Source organism: Phoxinus phoxinus (assembly GCF_949152265.1).
Source record: "Phoxinus phoxinus genome assembly, chromosome: 6".
In the NCBI taxonomy this organism is placed as follows: Eukaryota; Metazoa; Chordata; class Actinopteri; order Cypriniformes; family Leuciscidae; genus Phoxinus; species Phoxinus phoxinus.
The window spans coordinates 13,615,522-13,641,062 of NC_136881.1; the positions used below are offsets into that span (position 1 = coordinate 13,615,522).

General features: G+C 35.8%; 2 protein-coding genes across 8 annotated transcripts in view; both read right to left on the reverse strand.

Moving 5' to 3' along the window:
• Nucleotides 1-9,855, reverse strand: part of tbc1d1 (TBC1 (tre-2/USP6, BUB2, cdc16) domain family, member 1) — a 67,237-nt gene extending 57,382 nt beyond the window's left edge. For 2 of the 7 annotated variants that reach the window (XM_079614738.1, XM_079614737.1), the window contains exons 1-3: nucleotides 8,911-9,174; nucleotides 7,274-7,556; nucleotides 6,882-7,118 (exon numbers count right to left, since the gene is read on the reverse strand). In XM_079614738.1, coding sequence (XP_079470864.1) covers nucleotides 6,882-7,118; nucleotides 7,274-7,552 — 516 coding nt within the window. In that variant the 5' untranslated portion in view covers nucleotides 7,553-7,556; nucleotides 8,911-9,174. Of the gene's footprint in view, nucleotides 1-1,759; nucleotides 2,028-6,881; nucleotides 7,119-7,273; nucleotides 7,557-8,910; nucleotides 9,193-9,650 lie in introns of those variants that run through there. The other 5 variants (XM_079614735.1, XM_079614736.1, XM_079614741.1 and 2 more) reach the window with 5 other exon arrangements.
• A 625-nt stretch (nucleotides 9,856-10,480) lies between these two features.
• On the reverse strand, nucleotides 10,481-24,252 carry pgm2 (phosphoglucomutase 2). Its single transcript, XM_079615219.1, has 13 exons — nucleotides 23,921-24,252; nucleotides 21,756-21,923; nucleotides 19,962-20,153; nucleotides 17,354-17,437; nucleotides 17,035-17,228; nucleotides 16,029-16,218; nucleotides 15,643-15,740; nucleotides 15,383-15,566; nucleotides 14,111-14,204; nucleotides 13,123-13,252; nucleotides 12,840-13,029; nucleotides 12,603-12,736; nucleotides 10,481-11,669 (listed from the first exon to the last, which is right to left on the reverse strand). The coding sequence occupies exons 1-13, from the start codon at nucleotides 23,993-23,995 to the stop codon at nucleotides 11,567-11,569; spliced, it is 1,836 nt and encodes a 611-aa protein (XP_079471345.1). The 5' UTR covers nucleotides 23,996-24,252; the 3' UTR covers nucleotides 10,481-11,566.
• Between the last annotated feature and the right edge of the window lie 1,289 nt (nucleotides 24,253-25,541).

Consider the following 25,541-nt stretch of genomic DNA (forward strand, 5'->3'; position numbering starts at 1 on the left):
AAATGTTAGTGCAAAAGTTTGATTCTTTTATGTGAATAATTTAATAAAACGTTTTGTTGTTTTGTTTTATAAAACAAAATAATTAGAATAGTTCCATTAAAACCAACAACCCTAGAGAGGATAAGCAGGAAAATGAATGAATGGATGGATGGAGCTCCATTAAAACTTTCCTGTAGTTTAAACAGTAAAGCGTTGGTGCTTGCAATGCCAATATCATGGGTTCGATTCCCAGGGAAAGCAATAATTGATAAAAATGTAAATGTGTACCTTGGATAAAAGTGTCTGCCAAATGTATAAATATAAATGTAAAACCTGGACTAGACTAGTGATTAATTTATGAATTGATTCATGATTACAATTCAACCATTAATATTACTGCTTTCTTATATTGCTGCATATATGAAATTTTTTTTTTTAAATTGGCAACAATGGCTGTATTTGCTTGCACATTTTTAAATATATATTGTCACAAAGCTGAAAAATATAGGCTAATATTTGTTACTACTGTCATATCACCCAGCCCTTCTCCACAGCAAGAACAACACACAAGTTGAAGTTCAGTGTTAAAAATGAAAAGCTCAAAAAGTATGCATACACAGACACATAGGTTAAGTAACTCTTTGAAAGAAGGAGGGAGCACCGGTCACATGTGTGCGGGACATGTGACTGTGACACACACCTAAAAATGAGGTGGTTCCATTTAGGCTACTACTGAAGAATTATTGGCAGCACAAAAACACAAAGGAAAACCTAATGAAACTACACTGAGCAACACACATCTAAAAAGTTAAAAGAGCCGGACAATCAAATGATCTCTACAAAAGTGAACACACAACACATTATCGCAGGCTGGGAGAAAAATGACACATTATATTCATTGCCCTCTTTCATTCATGAACAAAAACAGCTTTAAAGTCTATGTAAATGATTGACATTTCTCATGCACACTTCCCCGTTTTGTTCTTGATGTTCCTTCTGACACACCATCAATCTTACTCCACAATGCCTTGAGTGTCATTAGTCTAACAGAATGCTGCTTGAATGAGAACACCTCCTGAACTGAACAAACTGCACCACCCTTTTATTCTCAACAGTAACTTTATCTCAGTTTGAGTCATTTTCAGCATTGATACAATATGTTGAATTTAGTACATTGCAAAACTGCTTTAAAACATCTCAACAAATCCCTTTCTACATAGAGATAAATGACTATTACAGCTACTGTTACAGTTGACCTATCAAATAACCGCCAATCCGCCATCTACGGTCTTTGTTTACCTAGATTTAAACCAATTTAGACCATTTAATCGTAGAAATACACTTTTTAAATATAGCCTAATATTTGAATATTATTGAAATAACAAACTGACAGATAGACTGCCTGTCTCAAAACATAATGACCTACCTTGACAGCATTTGTGGGCATCACTATCTTTATGAATATTTGAATCAATGCCCAAAAATGCTGTCTTGATAGGCAGCTCGGTAGGTTTTGAAACACAGCCATTAAGACAACTTTACAAAGAAAAAGTTAATTATCTAGATGTACTTTAAAGCTTTACATAATCAACTCGTTATTCACTTTTCACGAGAGAGAAAACTATATAATTTAATGAAATAAAAAGGGAGTAAATAATGCTGCAATGGGCTAACGTTCACTAAAATCTCTCATTAGTGGCTAACCGACTAGCTAAGTATGCTAACACACACACACTTTCCAACTAAACAAATTCCAAATAAACTTTATAAAGGTACTCACTGTCTCCTGCTCGCTTTTCACATCCCTCCGCAGTAAATGAAAGATGTGAAAGCGCGCTTTCATCGCTTCAGCCATCCAGATCTCATGGAGAAAGTGAAACTAGTGGGAGTTTGTAGTGTGTGTGAGACCGACCGTTTGAGCAGCGCTCAGTGGGATGTGACGGTAACATTCACATGATGGTGAGAGAAAACTACACTGAAGTAGCAGATCATATCACATCCATGGGAATACAAACGGCTTGTCAGTAGACTATCTTGTGTTTAGTGGTAATGTTCAATGGTAAGCTTGAAAAATAATGTTAGTTTAGTATGGGAAGGGAGATGAAATTACTGTAAATAAAACATAATTTAGTTTAGTTTAGATTGGATTTAAGATTATTTATGAATATTAAATATTAAAAGGTGTTGACTGAAATAATCATTTACTATTCCCATGCATATGAGATTTCCCATGTTCAGGATTTGACCACCACCTGGTGGCAAAGGATTTTACAGTCACAACATACACTGACACAAATAGTTCTAAATAGCCTAATAAAATTACTTTTCATAACAAATTGTAACACCGTATCTGACAAACCGTATCTGAAACAAATAGCATTTTCTCCCATTTAGTAAAATATTTTTCATCACATACCTATTATATTATTAAGAATTTAAGTGAAAAGTTTAATTGAATATTAAATATACATTTTTGGAATAGCTTAGAATTTAACATATAGTTTGCTTTTATGACAGAAGCTAACGATCATGTTATCCAACATAATTTGAGAATGGTTTAAAGAGCATATTGTGCTTCTTTAGAGGATTTCACATGTGTGTTTTAGTTTTTTTGCTTAGTGACCTAGAAATAGGGACTCATTCTAAATATTTCTTCATTTTACATCATAACTTTGGTTTAAATTAAATAATTTATAGGTTTAAATGAAAAAAAAACCCCACAAGTTAAACAAATGAAGGGACACACACACACACCTCTGATCTGTCTAATATTTTTCCATTACAAGAGACAGCAAACAAATCTCCCTCATTATTTAAAGTATTATAAATATGAGACATGAGCTATAGGATGCTCAAAATAGTTATTGTATTATCTGGAATCATGTTAAATAATGAAATGTTAAAATACAGTTTTGAAAGTATAGCCACAAGACTTAAACATTACACATGTTGGCATGCAATTAGTTTGCCAAATTCACAAACTAACTTTTTTTGTATAAATTTATATCCAATTTTCCAATTATAACCCAGAATGATTAAGACAACTTTACAGCTCAAATAATGGAGAAATTAATTTAAGCGCTTTCACAAAAATGCAGGCTTACTTACAAAATTTCTCAAATGTAAGTGCATAACTGTATTTGGTTTTGTTTTTGTATATAAAAAAGATTTCCTACAGTAAAAGTTTATTTGAAACAAAAATTTACAATTGGCGATTCATCCATGAGTATGAGTATTATTTTTAAAAACCTCATAATTTTTAATCAATATGTTATGACCCGATTTTCTGGTAAAACTACAGACCTCTCTGGTGATGTATTCTCCAATCATTTAATCTGACCAAACCCTCCACAATCAACTGTAAGCTCCAAGCCAATCTCATGGACAAACATACATTTTTATCAACGTGGCAATTACTACTAATAATAATACATTTTATTTCATAGAGAGTCTTTAAAAGCAGCTTCAAAGTGATGTGCACAAAACAAGCAGTACATAGCACAATACATAAAAATAAAAAAAAGGTAAACATCAACAAGCAAATGCTAGTTTAAAAAAAATATGTCTTGAGTTGAGCTTTAAAGATGTCGTAGGTTTGAGCTTCCTGAGTTCAAGAGGAAGAGAGTTCCAAGGAGCATAGACAGAAAATGCCCTGTCACCCATAGATCTTAAGCGGGTTTGTGAAACAAATTTGTCAACAAATTAGACTGTGAGGAGCGCAGTCTGCGATTTGGGGTGTAAGGGATTTACAATGCAAATAATGAGGAGCCAAGCCATGTAATGCTTTGTATGTCAGCTAAGCATCATAATTTTTAAAGTGACACGGAACCCAACTGGCAACCAGTGCAAGGGCTCCAAAACAGGAGTGTAATATGATTGCATGCATGTCCTGGTCCCAGTCGGGATCCTGGCGGCAGAGTTTTGTACTGGGAGCTTATTAAGTGTGGATTTAGAAACTCTGGCTAAAAGGGCATTACAGTAATCTATCCAAAAGACAACAAATGAGTTTATCAGCCTTTCGGCTAGAGGAATTTAGCATAGGGCGCAATCTTGCTACATTTCTGAGGTGAAAAAAGGATGCTTTTTTTTTAGTATATGCATAAATTCGTACAATGTGAACCATACGGAATTTTTTTTTTTTAAAGCATGGAGGTCCTTCCCTAACCCCACCCCTAAAACTTACCGTGACTTTGGCGTAAGCAGATCGTATGAAAATGTACCAATGAGATCAGACGAACTCATACGAATTATAGGCCGTTAAATTTACACTGTTTTCAACTAAAAACTTTTTATGCGTTTGTGTCGTTCATTTACATGACAACTGTGTTTTGGGGGCCTGAAAATGCTAACTTTTGAAAACGGGATTCAAAGAGCAAGTTTTTGAAAACGCTACCGTTATGGTCTCTTTGTAAACAACAATAACGCAAATGAGTGAAAACGGTGACATTGTACACATGTGTATTATGTGTTCAGTTCAGTCTATAGGTGCGTGGTGTTTCTTTACAAAGTGATATTACCAACTACTGGCCAGGCATGAATAATACAATGTTTTTAGTCATTTTCGTGGATCCAAGTGAGCGGGGAACATTTTGACAACGCTGTCGCCTGTACGCAAAAAAAAGCAAAGGAAAAACTTTTTTGTACATCGTTGTCGTGTAGCAATAGTGTACCACCAATTGTTAGCCACCAATTGGCCAAAATGTAAAATAGTAACAAATTGCCATGTTGTGTTGGCAAGCTAGCATTCTTATTTTTAACGCAACACCCACATCAAAATCCAGTCAACTACTGATGGATAGAACCAAGTCACCACCCTGTAATCCATTACACACGGATGTACGTCGCAACACGGAAAAATATCTGTCGCTTCTTCTGTTTCATCGCTTCGCAACTTTAAGTTACCCATAAGTTAACTACAATGTGACTTTCACAAACTTTCACAGCTTAAATGTGACTTTTCACAGCTGTCACCATATTACAAAGACATAATGAACAACAAGAAACGATACAACGGTGTTTGCTATTTGCTAAGCTGTTGAGCTTAAGCACAGCTGTAGGGTCTCACATGAAAGACAGAGTAAATGGAATTAAGCTATCTTAAATTGGCTGGTGACATGAAAGCTGATAGAAAACATGTCTTAATAATTTATGGTTGTAGAGGTCATTTAGTTGTTGTTTTTCAGTTTAAAAAAAGAACATGGAGCATGTGAGGTTGAGGGAGCATCACTATGATCTGAATCTCAGACATGCGCGCACACACCGATTTTGGGGAGTGGAAGCACATGAGTGACAGGTGGTCAGAAGACACTGACATGAACACATGTCTATCTCTCTTTCTATCACGCTTGTCTTGTTTATCAAGTCAATAGACAGTCGCAGGAGTCCGTAGCCACATTGCGGTTGGCTCACTGACACAGGAAATGGTTACTATGACAACTTAGATCTACATCCTGCTTAAATGCAGGTTTATGAAGGAACCTTCACAATCTATATCTCAGACAATCCATCATTACGAGTCAATATTCAAAAACAATCAGTCCATTGTAATAAACCACCATTGTTTATCACTACAATAAAGACACCTCATGCTACGCTTATTTCACAAACCTGTCTTGATTTGTACTGGATTTTAGCTTTATTACAGACAGCTGAATGAATCTGTGCTACTGGCCATCAAGTTAATATAAGACATTTGGAACAAGTTGTGTGAATCTGCCATAGGTGTGATGTCAAAAGATGAAAGTAAAAGATGCCGAATCAGTCTCTCTCGTAAACCCACATACATACACATAAAGAACCTTTATGGCGGTGGCTAGCCACATGTGCTAACCTTTATGTGAAGAATACAGTACTTTCTCTGAATTCCATTTCCTTATAACGTACCTTTTCATTTACCTTTATGATTAAGGTTGCTTGTTAAGGCAAGAATCAAAATTATTATTGCTCATACTTTGAGTTAATGTTAAACCTCAGTTTAAACCTAAGTTTTAAACTTTGGTGAATGATCCAGTTGAGAAGATATGAGCCATTCCATTTTTAAGGCGTAAAAGGATGTTCAATCAGCGTTTGTCGGTGTCTGTTGGGGCAGTGTGAGCATGAGAGTTATTTTTCATAAAATTCTAAATGCAACAACCAACTTTTTTGTTGGTGTTTGTCTGTGCGGTGTGAATTGGCCTCAAGACTTAAAAGGACATAAAAATCTGTTGAAAAAAAGTTCTGTTTGTCAATAAAATGGAATTCAATAGATCAAACCGTTCTACAAGATATCTTTCTTTTTATATTATGGAAGATAAAAAGTCATTCAGGTCTGAAACCACATAAGGGTGAGTAAATGATGGAAGAGTTTTAATTTTTGGGTGGATTATTCCTTTAAGATCGGGGTGGGCCAATAAGAAGTCACCTAGCAACCACTAAAACACCTTAGCAACCGCATATCAATAGCATGGCATCGACCCGCAATGTGACGGAATGTTATGCATGCTGGGCACCACTCTGGTAAAAAAAAAAAAAAAAACTGGCCATTCTCTCTGATTGTCATTGTGATGTTATGGTACTATATCTTATTTACACAAAACTCATACTTGCACAAATGCACACACCCATTAGGAGGGAGGATTGACATTTAAACCTCTGAGCTTTCCCTCATCAAAAGAGATTCACTTCAAAGTCATGTGTGAGAATAACACCTACGGCACACCCTCTAACAGTTCTAGGAGCACAAACGCAACAATCTCACAACTACCAACACTAATTTATTGTCATAGTCCACAAAGTGACAAGTGACACTGGGAGTCCATTACATTTCAATTTAGCTTAACTGAATTTGAAGTTCATATTAATCAGTCCATATTAAGGAATCGATCCAGAGTTCAAATGCAGCTAATCCAAAAACGACTTCTTACCTTCAGCTGGTCCTGGCAGCGGAATACATAGCAGGCTGCGTGTTTCTCCTCTCTGAGCAGACAGCCAAAATAGCTGGGCTCCTGGCTGTTGTGAATGAGTTTGGTGATACGATGTGGCCTGTGATCAAACAGAACCATATGTTGCAATGGGTCCCATGGCTTCCCCGGGCCTGCCGTGTCCAGAATGCAGCTCACTGAATTGGCTGAAATCTGCAGCACCACAGGCTGATCTCGAACCTTGGACCATCAGAGAGAAAAATAAAAAATAGTGCTAAGGTGCTACTTTGGTATTATTCTATGTATTGTGTATACAATACAGTTACAATTAGGCTTTACATTGCTGTGTTTTTCTATAACATGTATTTTTTTCCAACATGTATAAATAAACTGACCTCTGGAGAGTAAGTGCCATTAAATTCATCATGGTTTCCGTTCTTCTCCCCCGGCCGGGGCCTCCTTATCTCAGCCAGCACCCAGGGGAGCATGGTCATGGTGGTCTGTGGATGGATGGCCAAAGATCCAACCAGAGTTAGCCTGTACTTAATCTCCTCTTCCCCTTCCTCTTTCTTCCTCTTATCCACTGATCCAGGAAGTGTTTGTGTGAGGGCAGAGAGAGGATGAGCTTTGATTGGGTCATCTCTGGGTTTGACCTCGAAACAAATTCCTTCCATGCTCCTAATCAAAAAATGAGGAACTAGGTGTAAGCTCGACAAGAACATAAAAAACACCAACATAAATGAAGCAGGTGGTTCTGTGAAAAGATACATTGAAGGTGTTTGATACAACTTCTACAACATTTACAACCTCAACTCTGCACATGCAGGGGAATAAAACAGCGTACGCTGAACAGGCTTTAAAAGGAAAAGGCTTTTTAAAGGAACACAGGCAAAGAATTCCTGTCCCCTTTCAGCTTTAAGCAAAGTTGTCTAAACATGATAAAATTATACAATATTAATAGAATTTCATAATAATACTTTTTTTCTCTCTTTAAATTTGCATTAGATAAGGTACCAATGATAGTCAAACAAACAAAATAAATAAACAAAGTTTTATCACTGAAAAAAAAGTCAGGAAGGCTAAAAACTGTTATTTTCGTATTTTATATATAGCCTACTATCATTTGAATTTTTTTTTTATTCATTTCATTTTTATTCAATTATATAATTTTTTGATTATTTTAAAATTTGTACTTATTTATTTCTCTTAGTTGCGGAAGCAACATTTATAATTATTTAATTTTTTAAAAAGTTTAAGTTTTTCATCTAATATTTCATTTTATTTCAGCTTTATTACGGTAAAAAAAATTGTAGCTAGTTGACAACAACACTGGCTAAAACCTAAAATGTGCTGTAATTAAATTAACTGGTTTAATTAAGTCTAGAATATTATTTAATATACTCTAGAATCTGCATTATGTTGCACTGACAAAAGTAATTTTTGCATTATGTTACACCAACAAAATTCACTGCTAATTATACAGTGTGTCAAGGGATGCGCCATTCAGAATAGAGTTTGAAGTGATAATAACAACAAAAAGGAACCTCATCCTCTACAAATTGAATTAAGCTTTATAAAATAAGATTATGTAAAGGTCATATTGTAGGCCTATATCTGAGCAAATGTGTTTGAGGCATTGGAATAGTGTCCTCCTGCATGGTTTTGAAACGGGGTCCTCATGTGGTAGCTTACATGCACACAGAGTATAAATAGCCAAGCATGTCTAATGAGACACAACTGCTATTTACAGAGAGGTCAACAGAAAGTTACTCTGATGATAACAAACAAAAGATAGCTAAATGTCAAAAAAATACAGGACAGGTCATGGACTCAATAGGCTATAGTCAACAAAATCGAGGGAGAGAGGGAAGTCACCTCAAATATATATATATAAAAAAAAAGATTTTGAGGACATTTGACAAGGTCATAGGTTTGTCGCAGAGCAATATTAGGCTATAAGTAACTTTGAATTATTATTAATTCTATTTATAAACAAATAATGAGCTTTACAAAAGTTTTAACTTCCACTTACCTTTACGCACGAACGATGCACCGCCTATTTGAGGAAGTTCTGTCCCGTTAGTTTTTGACAATACAGACTATAATGTCCCATCGGCAACTGATTTTCAGGTTGAACTTTCTCCGAAGTAGTCGATTCTTCACTTCTTCACTGTCGGTCTCTCGCCAGCAATAACGCGACACGGAGTATGCGTGAGTAGGCTGTAGTGTGAGTGTGATTGAGGAAGTCTTCTTTTCTGACGTTTGAATGAACTTCAGACTGCGCAGATCACGGTGAGAGAAGGTCTTGCCAGCACTAAAATAAAATATAAATAAATAAAAACAAATATCTTTCAATCCGGTTGTGCTTTGAAATCCACGCTGATTTTAAGAAAGCAGCGGATTTAGTGTGAATAGTTTTTAGGTTCTTTTTTTTTTTTTTTATTAGGCTACGCATCCTCGTGGTGTTTCCCGTATGACTTTCTTTCTTCCGAGGAACTCAAAAGGAGACGTAAGATTTTGTGACTGACAGCCTCAGCCACCATTCTATTTCGAGGCATTTTTTTCCCTTATATCACAATAAAAGTGAATTGTGACCTTTTGATGTCCAAAGAAGTCAGTGTCCAGTTCTGTTTAAGTACGCAGTCAAAGCTACTGAACAACTTTAAATGTAGGCATAATTGTGTTATAGTCTATTCTTGATAAGTATTAGTGTACCTACTATTATCAAGATGCGATATGTGTATGCATGTAGGATGTAAAGCAAAGGGTTACCAAAAATGTGCCTTTATCGCACCTGCCGCGTCACTGCCCGGATTGTTTTATCCCGGTGCGCGTGCTCACAGACAGCTCTTGCTCTTCATTTAAGACACAACTACTCTCTTCATGTTTGTGGTACACAAACCGAAAGTAAAGACCACTACGAGCTACATGGGCACACACGCGCACACACACACACACACACACACACACTACTGTCAACTATCCAAGACTATAAATAAAGAGGTGTAGAGTGACCAAGATTGCCTATGACTGAAGAGTTTAAAATAAAAAACATTACACAATTATAAACAATAAACTTATCTAAATACAGACTTCCCATGAACAAAATAAATATTATATTATGTCAAATATAGCCTATAAAAGTAGCTAATGCTGACATTTTCTAACCATAACTTCTAATGCAAAAGCTCAGAAATTAAGAACACAACTAAAGTTGCTGAAAGGCTGTTAAAAGGCAATACAAACAATAAACAACAACAAATCTAAAAATACAAATATTTAACAATATAAGGAATAAATATAAAGATATGTCAAAAAACATATCAAATGTTTAAAATAAAATAAATGTTTTGTGATCAACAATACCCTCTGCTGGCCTTAAACAGATAAAACATGCAATTTGCCCTTTTTGCAGTTTATTTCACACACCTCGACAGGAAAAGTACAATTTTGACTGACTTTCAAAATAAGGACAATGATTGTTGGATTTATACGTTCAATTACATCATAATGTTTTTATTATTTATGTCATTTGATATAATAGATCCATTTGATTTATTCCTACATCTTTAATGCACACTCACACACAGATAAGACCACTCTGTGGTTACCACTTGCTGTTTATTGATTCAAAATAGAGGGGGGAAAACAGCATGTTTGAGTTTAAAAGTATCAAACTGATAAGCACCTGAAATGTATGAAATCAACAGGTATTTTTATGTGGTGGTTTGACTAGTCAGCCTTACATTAGATGGCATTGGATGACATAGATGGATAATCAACAATTAAGTTAGTGTTAAGGCATTTTCTGTTAAATCTCAGTCATAACCATTGCAAAAATTAGATCAGATTTGCTTTAACATAATAAATCTGGTTGATCATACACTTATCTTCTTAAGGAAAAAAAAATCCTTCTGTTCAAATGTAAAACTTTCCAAACAGGTTCCCAGTCTCAACCTCACAGTGAACAGTTCTGTATGTACTATCAAACTGGTGGAGTTTGACATTTCAAAATGGTAATAAACATTTACACACACACACAAAAAAAACACATTTAATAAATCAAACAATTACAGGCCACTCAATGTAGATGATGGAATGAGAATGTAATGGAATCATGTAAAAGTGGCAAACTCTGCTCTTTCAAAGTAAGGTTTTTAGGTCCCTCTTATTTCTCTGAAGTGATTTTTGGTAAAACTATTCTACATTTGAGGAATGCAGGTATTAAATGACATCAGCTGGCGTTTTGATTTCTGAGATTATTTCAATGGCTGAATTTTACAGCAACTAGATATTGTCCACTGCTCCAGCAATATGGAATCATTTCTGTCAATCAACTCAACTAATATATCTGCGGAGATAAATAATCTTTATATTAATTTAAATCACACTTTATTTGCATTAGTGCATTCATAGTTCACTACTGTAGGTCAAAAAAGGCAAATTAAAAATAATATCATATTATTTTATCCCATAACATTGTGGATTAGAAAACTGAGGTTGAAAAAAAATATCAATGAAAAAGGCAACGGTTATGTTCATGTGGCACCCGCTTTGATCTACATAATGAGAAAACCTCCTTAGATTAAGACTTAGAATATGTATATATGTATAATAGTAGTGGTTATATGTGGTAGGTTAAGACTAACAGCAGAATTAGACTTTGTAATCCTGCGTGACTGCATCTCTCACTGTGGTCGAGGAGTCAGGCTGTTTTTCTCAGGTTGGTAGAAGTGTTCCACAATGGCATCAACCAAGTTATCCAATTCAGTTTTCAACTGGTTAAGATCACTAGAGAAAAGAAACACAAAACCTGTTTATACATGATTAGGAGTTATTCAAGTGGCAAGTGCCTAGACTATGATTATGTCTACCATACTGAGCTTACTATTCTTGCAGAGTACAGTGCGTATAATGTGCAAATATGCTGAATTTTCTGGATTCATAGAATACCATGATGACCAACTACTACCTTGCATCATACCTTAATAAAATATGCTGTGTGTGACAAACATTTACAACAGTAGTTTTCTATGTAATCACATCGTAATGTTAAAAAATATTAGCACATTTTAATACATGATAACATAATATTATTATTATGCAGTCATTTTGAATAATAATAATAATAATAATAATAATAACTGTATAGAATAATAATAATTCTAACAATATGTTTTATACAACACATAATTACCTATTAATTTAGTAATAGAATAGTATAATTATTATTATATGTAATATATTATGTTTTATAAAACATATCAAATGTTTTTAATAATTTATAAAAATTAAACAAATTAACAAAGGATATTACTATTGCAAAACTATTGTAAAATTAAAACTGTATTTAATAATATTTAATATTACTTATAATTATATATTACTTAAGTTATAAAAAATATGTAATATATTACTGTTATTATTATTGTATAGTCATATTGCATAATAATAGTAGTATTATATACTGTACAGAATAATAATTATTCTAATAATATATTATATATAAATAATACATAATAGTAAGTCTATATAACTAAAGTAATATACATGTCATATATTGTTTATATATCTCAATAATTTAGTATTATTTATAATTTTCTAAAAATTAAATCAAAGAAATATATTACTATTGCAATAAGGATATGTACTGTACCATACTTTTTTTATATATATAATAACAAAAATGTGGCCTATATAGTGTGAAATGGTAACACTCTAAACCTGTTTCCTGGTGCAGTACAGAGCTCAGTGTAATATTTGATTTTAGGCTCCGTGCCGCTGGTCCTCATTGTAGCCACGCCCCCGTTAGCAAAGGTGAAGGTAATCATCTGACTGCTTTTACTGGTCGGCAGAATCTGTGAGTAATAGTAAGAGACACACAAATAAGAAAATATAAGATAAGAAACATTTAAATAAGATCAGCTATCAAAAGAATTCTAATCATTATGGGCTACGCACAGCCTTGTTGTCGGGCTGGTGGCTGTCATAGCCGGTCGTGAGGTCTCTCACTGCTGTGATGGCAAAGCCCCCGCACTCTTTAGGGTACGAATTCTCCCCGTCGTAGTTCCGAAGACGCTCAAACAACCGCTTTATGGTGTCTTGGTTGTGGCAGATAAAGTAGGAATTCTTGGTAATGTGGTAACCATACCTGAAATCAGTGAGAGACATTGTGACAATAAGGATTAACAAGAAGATACAAGAAAATTGATTAGAGATGTCAATGCTAAAGTTTGTTACATACTCCTCATAAATGGATTTGAGTTGATGGGACAGAGTTAAATTTTTAGAAGCCAGGTAAGAGACAAACTCGCCAGCAATGGCAGCCGCACTCACACCATCTTTGTCCAAAACTGCAGTAAAACACATGTAACCTACAACAACAATGCAACCAAAGAACAATGTTAAAGGCTTTTGAGGTAATGCACCACTGTGTATTTAAAAAAATATTCCAACTAAGAGTGACGGAGAACCATCTCATGTAGAGGATAGTTCGTTTTATGTTTATTTAAAACATAAGGGGTTCTTTAACCGTCTCTGGTTTGGCGTAGTTTGAATTGCAATAGTATTATGATATTGTGATGCATAAAAATTAATTGAATCATAATGATACATATTGTGATATGTATCATATTATGATACACAGCACTAGCTAGGACAAGGTGAAACTGATTTAGGTTGTGTGTTATATAGCAGTACAACTTAACAGTACACATACAAAAGGAACAAAGGATCAGGTTAGGTGTCTTACGCAAGGGCCTCCATGATTTCTGTTATTAAAGCTGCAGTCCGTAACTTTTAGCGCTCTAGCGGTTAATAAACACAACTGCATGCGTCTTGTGGAAGAACATTGTAGCTGGAGCTACTTCTCTCTGTTTATGTCTATGACGAGTCACAAAGGTACTGGGCTACTCTGCAGTGGTACGACCCGAACTAGTCTAAAGTAGTCAAAATATAAACACTTATTATAGGAGTACCGTAGTGTTTCAGGATAAAACAAAAACACGGTTTGGAAAAAGGATTCATGATACTCAGTACTCATGGTACTAGCTTATTATATACATTTTGAACACAAAAGAAAGTTACGGACTGCAGCTTTAAGACAGCTCCAGTGTCTTGAACTTTTGATCATTGGGTTATTAAGCCAGAATGTTGCCAGACCTTTGCAAAAATGCACATAAATGTTGCAGGTTTTAGTGACTCGTGGACGTGGTGTGTGGATGTGAGTGTACCAATAGCTTCTTCAAAGGCAAACAGAACAGTTTTTCCCTGGTCCATGAGATCTCTGGCTCTGTTTCCCATCCATTTGAAGCCTGTTAGAGTCTCCTGCATTAGAGACATGCAGAGATTCAGCAAACAAACACAAATCATAAAATATAAACATTTTTAACAACTAGATTCTATTTACACTAAAGTAACAATAGTGATAGATTCTATTTACACTGCAAACATAGCAGTATTTTCTTTGCAATAAGTGTAAAAAGTAGTAGTGAGATGCCATTTATAAATAGTGGCTGATACTATTTGCACCTCAGTGTTGTTGTACATTAAACGGTATGCAATAATAACAGAGTAAACTATTATATGTATTAATATTATTAAATGGATACCACCTTATTGGGGGAAAAAAGCCTATCCTACACCTACCCCTAACACTAACCGATAAACACTAACTATTTAACACACGTTAGACACTTTATTTACACTTTTGGAATATGTTATTAATTTTTATTGAAAATAAATGCTTTTACGGTCTGATATGTAATGGAAAAAGGGAGTAGAGCGAGTTCGGCAAAAGGCGGATTCGAATTTGGGTTGATTTGCGTCAAAACTTTCTGCCACACGCCTTCCCCCCACTATTGCTACTGTTGACAAGTCAGCATCTTCCATAGTTTTGTTTGACCCAACCAGACATCAGTGGGCGGAGATAGTGTAAATAGCCTCTCCTAATAAGGCGGGCTATTTGCACTTAGTGTAATACACACTCTAAAAATGTATATTGATTATAGAAATGTTCACACTTTTGAAATTCCCTGATATTTCCAAGATTTCCAGGGCTGTGGCAACGCACACTCTTATTGACCCATAGAACAATCAGTTTGTCAATTTGCAACTAAATTCAGTTTATAATTTAGCGACATAACTAATATTTGCTACTATCAGAAAATACAATTTTCCATGGGATAGAGCAGTGGTTCTCAACCGAGGGTCCGGGGCCCACTAGGGGGCCTCTGTAAACTTCCAGGGGGGGCCCAAAAAGTCTTAAAATTCTTTAAATGTACAGTAGTTAGTTATATACACCTAACCTTAATTGAAATGTAAAAAACATTAAACTGCTATCACATTTTTGAGTACATTTATTTGTATTACAATAGAAGTAGTAGAGGTATACATCAGCTTAGTTAGAAAAAAATTGTCTTGGTCTTAAAAGGTTGAGAACCACTGTGATTGAGGCACCACGAAACTAAGAATCACTCATTATATTACACAGAAAGCAGAGGTACCTCAAAGTGGAAGCCCTCTTTCACGGCAATGGCACGGAGGATTTTTGAGGAGACAGTGCTGGATAGCATGTATACATCCTTAATGGAGGCTTTTCCCTCTCCTTTCTGCTGCTTCCAGCATTGGAAAATCCACCAGCCGAGCAAAGCACCCAACTCATTACCAGAGAATACCCTCCACTGCCCACTACAAAAAGAATGATTGCTGTTCATAAAATAACACACTAAATGAAAATCAACCCGAAATGCCAAATAACACGGACCTCTTCTGTTTCTCAGCAATAGCTAGTCGGTCAGCATCAGGGTCATTTGCCAGAATAACAGTTGCTCCCTCTTTATCTGCAAGTGCGAAGGACAGCGTCTGCATACACAAACACATACAGATTACTGTCCATCTGGCATTGCATGTTAGTAGCACATTTTCCATAGCACAAGTGTGTGTGTGTGTGTGTGTGTGTGTGTGTGTGTGTGTGTGTGTGTGTGTGTGTGTGTGTGTGTGTGTGTGTGTGTGTGTGTGTGTGTGTGTGTGTGTGTGTGTGTGTGTGTGTGTGTGTGTGTGTGTGTGTGTGCGTGTGCGTGCGCGTGCGTGCGCGTGTGTGTGTGTGTGTGTGTGCGTGTGTGTGTGTGTGTGTGTGTGTGTGTGTGTTACCAGGACTCCCTCTCCCTCCTCAGGGTTGGGATATTTGACAGTTGGGAACTCCGGGTCAGGATCTTTCTGCTCTTCCACAGCATATGGAGGTTGAAGGTCAAAAGCCTTAAAAGCAGCCTGGACAAAAAAATGGCCCACTCCATGAACTGATGTATGGACGATCTTCACTTTTGTATTCTTATTCAGCTCCCTGTGAGGACAAGCGAGGTGTAAAAACCAGACTGATTAATTATTAGGGCTGGGTACTGGCACTAATGAAACTAGAGGGCACAGGCTGATTAGTCCTTTACATGCAATTTGCAAGCAATCACATCATTGCCACATGGCACAAGCTGATTGGCCTATGCTGATCCTGCAGCCAAAGAGATTGCTTGCTCAACATTTAAATAGCCTGGTTCATTGTTTGCTGTAAGCTAGCCCTGCAGCGCTATCAGAGTTAATCTGAAACCCTCCTCCTCCAGCTCCACCTGCCTAGATCTGCTACGGGATTTATGTATGACTACTTATGCAGCAGTAGCAGGATATCTTAAATGCATCTATTAACAGTAGCAAGTCCATACTTGCTCTGCAGAAGCAGCAGCGTAGCAGATCTTGTCTGCCAAGACCAAATACATTAACATAGCCATATTCAATAATAACATGCTAAAACTATTCAGAGTTGTAGTGATTTATATATTTTTTGCACATGACTTTCATTTTTCAGAAAAAAATAATATATATATATATATATATATATATATATATATATATATATATATATATATATATATATATATATATATATATATATATAGAGTTGAATATTAAAAATAAAAGGCATGTTTAAAGGCATAATGTCATAATCATAAATACAGTTTAGCTACTCTACACATTCATCGATAAAAGCAATGTTTAAAGAATTAATCTTGGAATTTATGAAAATGAATATCAGATGGTTCAAATTAAATTGAATAAATCCACTTTCTGACCCAGTCCTAATTCTTCAGACATGTCTTTGTAAGTGTACCTGTGATAGCAGTGCTGCTGTATGGTTTGGCAGTATTCTCCGTGTATGTCCTGGTATGGGTCATTGAGAAGGGAACTCTGAAGAGCTCCATCCGTGTCCCATGATTCAGGCCACGGCTCAAGGTTTTGTTCTATAGCTGCAGCAATGCCCTTATCATGGGGAGGAATGATCTGAGCTCCATTTGCCCAGTACACCTTAAACACACACACACACACACACACTTTGAAAAATGGATCATACCTAGAAGTCTAATCAAAACATGCTCAAAATATATTATTCTAAATCAAACATCTTATTTAGCTGGAGGGATATATGATACCTTGTATCCATTATCTTGTTTGGGATTGTGGGAGGCTGTTACCATGACACCAGCACACAGTTTTAGATGTGACACTGTAAAAGGCTGAGAAGGAATGGAGAAAAAAGAGGTGTTAATTTTTTATCTACTGTTCAAAAGATTTATTAATGTCTTTGAAAGAAGCCTCTTCTGCTCACTAAGACTGCATTTATTTGATTAAAAAAAATACAGTATGAGTAAAGTTGAAATATTATTACAATTTAAAATAGCGGTTTTCCATTTTAATATGCGTTTGAATATTTTGGAATAAAATGTAATTTATTCATGCGATGTCAAAGCTGAATTTTCAGCTGTATATATGTTGTTTTGGTGCTCAAGAATAATTTATTATTATTATTATCAAAGTTAAAAACAGTTGTGCTGCTTGATTAAAGCAAAACGCCTCCAAGAAGCTGTGGATTACAATGATTTTAGAACAGTTAAATTCCCCCTGTAGTCAATAATTCTATCTTCTTTATCATCTTTGAACACCAAAATGCCTTAAAATGGCTTGAATGTTACTCTACACCCTTTCTTCATTTAATATACAAGGATCCATGAACATGCAAATTATCCCCGCCTCCACTCGGTCAACTCGTTTACACGTCTATGTATCAGAATGGTAATGCTTTTTATGTATCGCTCTCTACAACGTCGGACACATAGCGGTAATTAATATGATTCACGCTTGGCTTGACTACTGGTACGTTGTCAAACAGCTAATAATGTGAGTCAGACAGCTGCTTTCTAAAAATCAAAATCCTTAGAAACGTTTTCAACAACTCATAACGTCAGTGGAGAAAGGCATATAGTACATCATATACATAATTCACCCGCTGTATTGCTAAATATACCTGATTTTTCATATCAACAGAAAAATATACCAGGATAGCCTGGCTTCTCTCAAGGACCGCAGTTAACGTTGCACGCACGTTGACATGATTGGTTATGGTTACAATGTAGTTTGTGATGTCACAAACTGTCTGCGATTTTAAACCGTGTTTTTAAGGAGTTTTAAGGAGAAAATACTCAGCAATGATGTTGACTTATGAATTTGCATGTGGTTTGTCTTAAAGCACATTAAAAACACCACATAGACATATAAATAACATTTGAAAACTTTATTTTCACCACAGGGGGTCTTTAAGGGGCTTCATTTCTTATTTATATGTATCATGTAACTTTTAAAAGTATCACTACCTTAAAAAGTAGTTACCTAAAATTGTAGAACAAACATGTGTGCTCTGAGCATGCAAGGCTCACATGATCATGGTGTGGCAGATCTCTGACTGAGCCAAAATTTGTACACAGACCCACGCTAGGCTGATAATTGAGAATATGACATTTAGATTCCCACGTGGCCACCAAAAGATGAAGAATATGTCAAATTACAGTGGATGACATAACTGTTTCCCTCTTGAGTTTAAGATATATGACACGTTTGATTTTTTAAATCAGTGTTTTGTGGACTAATACTCCATTTTACATAACAGGGACCGAACTGTTTTTGGGCTAGAGGACACAGAGTGAGAGAAAGCATGTTTGAGGGCTCAAAGTGAAAGGTTGAGAGAGTGATAAGAGAATGAGTGAGAGCGTGTCCGTGTGCTCATGGGAACAGAAAAGTTGATGATTGGCGAAGAATCTTCATGAACCCTTCCAGTCTCTTGTGCAACAATCTCACAGTGTTTTCACGTGCAATTGTGTGTATCAGTCTTCTTTCTCACGCGTTTGGTTTATGATTTGCAATTAGTTGTTTGTAGCCGGATGTAGCAAATTTTCATAAAGATATTTGAACAAACACAAACTACAATTGACAACACTTCTAAATAATGGGGGGGGAAATGGACAAAGTTATTACTTCATATTTTTGAATATGTTCCATAGAAGCATCTTGGAGTAGCATGGAGTACCAATTAGTATGGTAATCATTCAATAACATGGCAAATGTCATATATAGTCAATGTCATGTGTATACATGACAATACCATGGCACCAGCAAGTAAAGGAAAGTAGTAGATTTTTTTTTTATATATATATGCCTTTTTTACTGTGGTAAATGGTAGTGGACCATGTCACAGTAAATATGCCATTATGCTGATTTGGTCCTCAAGAAACATTTCTTCTTATTACTAATGTTAAAAAATTGTTGTGCTTCTTGATTAAAGCAATAAACCCCAAGACGCTGTGGTTTACAGTGATTTTAGAACAGCTAAGGTGTATTGTTCACTCTCAGAAAAAAAATAGCAAAAAATATATCTTTAAGGGTACAATAGCTTGTCATTGCGGCAATACCCTTAAAAGGACAACTTTATACATTATCAACCCCTATAAAGGTTCATAGTAGTACCTTAAGGTAAGTATTGCTACTCTAAGGTAATAATATGCTACTTTTAAGGGGAAAAAGGGTACAAATATGTCCTTTTAAGGGTACTTCCCCAATGACAAGCCGTTGCACCCCTAAAAGGCACATTCCAGAGCGCCATATTAATCAAAGGTATTCATTTCTTTGAAAGTGAGCGGGTGCTAAGGCTCATGGGTGCTAATGTGTATACCACAGTGTAAGTCAGTGTAGTAGGTTCATACCACGTACCACGTATGGAGTGGGTGTGATGTCACTGAAGAGGTAGACTGGGACCCCTCGACTGATGAAGACAGAAGCAGCAAGGCAGGCGAATCTTTTACTGCTGCCGCCACTAGGGGGGTGAGCGCGAGCATCGAACCCAATCACCACCCCCCTCTGCTTCAGATCTGTAAAACACTGCTCCAGGTACGCACAGAAACCCTACCAGAAGCAAAAGATTGGAATCAATATTTGTCCATTAGCTTGATTATACTTTGCAGAACATTTACCAGCGTTCTGAAAGTGTTAACATTTTTTATGTGAAAATAAGAAAAACTTCTTAATAAATTGGACTGTATACTGTACAAGTGCTTTGTTCCACTGATCAAAATAGAAGTTTAAGTCCTGTTCGCACCTAGATGAGTGATCGGTGCAAAACTTTGGTGCAATAAACGTTTTAATGTCCCTGAAAGAACATTTGCATACCGACAATGCGACAGATTTTTAATGGAAAGCCAGAAGAGGTTTTCTAATCTCTTTTCCATCATACTGCAAAGAAAACTGGCCAACCAATGAAATTCACACTCTTGGTCACATTCTCCAGAGCCAAATACATAAAACTACGACTTGGTTGCACTCACAGAGAATTGCCCTTGTGTACTGCTGTACTTCGGTTTTTCTTCTGTTTTTTTTTTAGCACCACCTTCTGTCAGAGAATCAATCTGCATTTTCATTCAGCACATCTACCATTTTTTTCACACTGGTCACATTTACTGTTATTTATAGAAGCTTGGTTCCACCACAGAATGAAAAAAAAAAAAAAAGTAACTGACTTTTTTCTTAGAATCGTGTGATATATATAGTCACAATTGCGAGTTGTAAAGTCAGAATTGCGAAATTCTGACTTTTTTTCTCACAATTCTGTATTATTTTCTCGGTTATATTGTGAGAAAAAGTTTATATAAAAAAGTTTATCTACATAAAAAAGTTTATATCTCACTTTTCTGACTTTTTTCTGACATTTCTCACAATTGCGAAATATAACTAAGAAAATAAGTCAGAATTGTGATTTCTAAAGTCAGAATTGCAAGATATAAATTCGCAATTGTGAGAAAAAAAAGTCTCAATTGAGAGTTTAAATCTCGCAATTCTGACTTTTTAACTTGCAATTCTGACTTTACATCTTGCAAATCTGAGGGAAAAAAGTCTGAATTCCAAGATTTAAACTCATAATTATTCCGTGGCGGAAACAAGCTTCCATAGTCATTCGCCAAATTTTCCAAAATTTGGCCATTTCAGAAGGAATTCACGTGATCAGGAATTTCGCAGTTTTCACACAGCTTTCGCAATGGGTTAAATTTGGTCAATAAGATTCGTCACATTGACCAACAGAAAGCTAGGCTACTTGGTTTGAAAGTGACTTCGGTGTCAGATGTGCTTCATACTAAATTTCACACCTTAAGGTCATAATGAAACTGAAGATAGACCAATATTTTCTTCCATATTGTGACGTACATCAAAGTTTCACAGTATATTGAAAAAATAAGGTTCTATGCATAAGTTGTTGATTTGATTTTGAAATGTGGCTGTCGCTCTGAAAAGTCGAGGCAGATGAACGTGAGTTTGCAGAAGCGGGGTTTAAGTGGAGTAACTGATTGGAGAAGTCTTGCATACGTCACCAGAAAGAAGACTGTCGTTCTGTGTGGAACCAAGAGCACTTCAATCTTCTGATCTGATGTAATAGTTTAGGGATCTCCTGTATAGTTTTAATGATTCCGAGTGACAAGATAATAGGTGGGAAGATGACATGGGAAGCTACGTCACCTGAGTGGTCTGGATAATGGTGAGGTCATTCATGCAGGACACTCCAGGTCCCATGGCGGCTCTCAGTCCCGCTGTGCCAAACTCCATTCGGGCCCCGAAACACCTCTGCAGCTCTGACATGGCTTTATCTTTAACCATAGACCGCACGGCAGCAGCCGTCTTTGGATTCTGTAAACACACACAAAAAATATCATCTATCATTTAAAAAATTATTTCAAATAATGTGCACTCATGAAATCGTTTCAGTAAGAGCAGGAATGTGTATTAAGTAAGTAAATAAGGTCAATTTTGGTTTTACTTAGCATATTGTCTAGAAGTGACAATAAAAAAAAGGAGTGGGGGGGGGAGAAAGGAGCGTCTTTGTCCCTAGGCACATCGTCCTGATGATAAGTAAGTGTGTGTGTGTGTGTGTGTGTGTGTGTGTGAGAGAGAGAGGTAAGTGAGGGACAATTTGCTTTCACGCTCATGATAAGTGAGACCATGTGAGGATGCAGACAAGACATTATGATGACCTCTCTGAGCAGCACACAGGCCAATAGAATTATTTTGGCGACTACACAGCCAAAATATTTAAATTAATTATATAGTGATACCTATTATAGATTCAAAAAGCTCCGTTACATTTTTTTGCACTGAAAAAGAAAAAGAAAATCTGAACATCCAATTTGACCTAATCCATGACCATAAACTTCTGAGTAAAACCTTTAACCATATTTCATGTGACCTAGTTAAGCACACGACTCCAATTACTGTAATGACATTAAACTGCATATGGAACTGTCCATTGACAATGATTTACATTCTATTTAATATTGGGAACAAATAAAAAGTATTTCCCTTACACATTAACAATATGATGTGTGCACTTGTTTTCATATTAGTTAAACTTACAGAATATTAGTATATTAGAGAATACTCTGACCTTTTCATGGTAACCAAACAATCTAGAAAAATGTTGCTGCTGTTTGTCAGATTCTTTGTTTTTGAAGCATCATACGCTTTCAGTTCAGGCAGGTCATGTGTTTTTGTAATGAATCAGACACATTCGCCCCATTTCCAAAACATTCCTGATGCGAAATTACAGATTATATCTTTATTATCTCAAAATGAGGCTTATTATGAATGTTTCTGATTTTTCTCCTGAGAAATAGACCCCAGTGGTCTCATGTGTCTCCTTCAGACTGTCGGAGCAATCTGTAAACTGTTCAGATTTGCCAAGATACCAAGGTTTGCAATCAAAGGACAGATTTCCATATGAAAATAAAAATTCAAACCAAATTAAAAATCTATACCACCATTCAAGGTTTGAGGTGGTAATTTTTTTAAAGAAATAGGCCTAATACTTTTATTCAGCAAGGATGCATTAAATTAATGCATGAAACGTGACAGTAAAGACATTTATAATGTTACAAAAGATTTCCATCTGGTCTTTTGTACTATATATTTATCATAAACGTATCATGGTTTTCACAAAAATATTAAGCAGCACAACTGGTTTCAGCATTGATAATAATAAGAAAAGATTCTTGAGAATCAAATTAGCATATTATAATGATTTCTGAAGGATCACGTGACACTGTATTTATGCTGAAAATTCAGCATTGCCATCACAGGAATAAATAACATTTTAACATAGCCTATATTTAAATCGGTATTTTTGATCAAATTCAGGCTTGATGAACATAAGAGACTTATTTCAAAAATAGAAAACTTGTACCAACCTTTTGAACAGTATAATGTATATTAATTTTACAGTTGGCTCTATACTCTGATTTGTGTTTTTTAAGTTCTCCAAACTAAAGGAATTTTAGGATAAACGTCCTGGACAAAAGCTGATCAAAGTCTCCTGAATAAGAAACTGACCGAATCACAATTCAGATGACATGATTTTGAGCAAGTCAGCTAGTAAGGGGAAAAAAAGCATGTACTTCCTGTAAAAAGCATGTTTAGGCTACTACTGGAAAAAAAAAGTGGCACAGTTAGAGGATAACTGCCTGCTTAGTGGATCATCACATTATGGATGTTCCTCTTCGCTGTTTCCTAGCTGAGCTGTTATACGCCACTTAAAAGGGGTTTTGGCAACACTGAACTTCAGTTTCAGCACTAAAGATGTCAGATCTCACATACTTGAAGCTACATACCAGGATGTGTTTGGTCTTTCTTACCTTATCATACTGTAACCATTGCGTGACAGCCTGGTCCAGACGACTGTCTCCTGTGCTTTCCAGGTCGTTCTCCATGTTGATCCAACGTTACTTAGGAACTAAATTGTAAATCAATCAATAAAGAAATTCAACTTCTGCTCTATTACACTGGCATGTGAATGCTGTCGGTCGCTCTGAGCGAATTTAACGATAGCGTGACCACTGACCAGTGACCGTTGCTGTCGGATTATAAATAATAGTATGTCCGTATTGCTGAGTGAATGAAACGAAGTGGGCGGGGTTTTCGAAGGGGCGGGACACGTGATTCGCTTATGTCATTGCGTAGCCTATCCGCTCATTGGTGGAGCACTCGTGGTTATCAACCTGTCCCTCAAGTTTCAGGAAACTCCTTCAGTGACCCGTTCCATTTTAACTTGTATTCTTTACAACTAATTTAGTATCTAGTTTTGCTACTTATTTATAATTACTTGAAGGAACAAAAATAGAGTTATTAGATACTTATTGAAAGAGATCCCTGCAACTGCTGCAGGTCTGCGTTTTCCAAAAGCATCGTAGGCTAAGCCTAAATTAAATTGATTTGCCACCAATGGTTTCTAGGAAACGTAACGCAGCCCAGTGAGTTTAGTGGAGGAAAAAACTGTATACAGTCAACTTACCATTTCCTTCAAAAAATGAACAAGGTGTATGCACAAAAAAAAATGCCTACCGGTATTATCGAAGACAGTTCTGTGTTCCAAATTTAATGATTAAATAAAACATATATAAAACATATAGGCTAGGTCTATTGAAAGTGTTTGTTCATGTTAAAAGCATGGTTCTTTGAAAAAGTGTTTTAACTCCTTCCAATAAAGGTCTGCAAAGCTTATTTGGATTTCACAAAACTATCTTAAAAATAAAGTATCCTGAAAAATGGATGTTTATTTTTTTTTAAGAGTTATATAATATATATATATATAATTTATATTAATAGTTTATAATATATTGTTTATAGTTATTTTAGATGTATAAACTTGAAAAAGAAATATTAACTGTTTGAAACCATCTTTAATGAGAAATTCTGATTGTCCCTTAATGTTCAGTCCTACTGTAAAAAACCTATTATCAATAAAATAAAATATTAATGTATTGATTTGTGGCCTGCCTTTAGAAAGCTGAATGAAGCAATAACAATGTCAAATTCAGTAAATGTCAAAGTTTTTCTCTGAAATGTTCTGCATTAGCCTCTAGCACCCCCTTGTTGTCCTCCGTGGGGTCAGAGGACCTTTACAGATTTTTTAGAAACCCCTGGCTTAACCCAGAGTTAAAAATAGCTTTATCTTAAAAAAAATGTGTAGTGTGAAAAACCTTTTAACGGTGTGTAATAATATGATGACGTGGGTGGTCACGGTCACAGTGATGGTGGTCGGATTGAAAGGAACCAGCTTTAACCGTACTATGCAGCATCATTGTCTTCGGGATGGCTAGTGTTGATCTATGCCCTGGTTCCCTTAAATATTACGTGTTCTGTCCTTCTGAAGCTTGAACTGTTGTGGTGCACATGTCAGCTTTATCCTGGGGATGGTGCTTCATTACCTGGCAGTCGCATTGGCATCATATCTTTTCTTTACTGTATCTTCCTCAT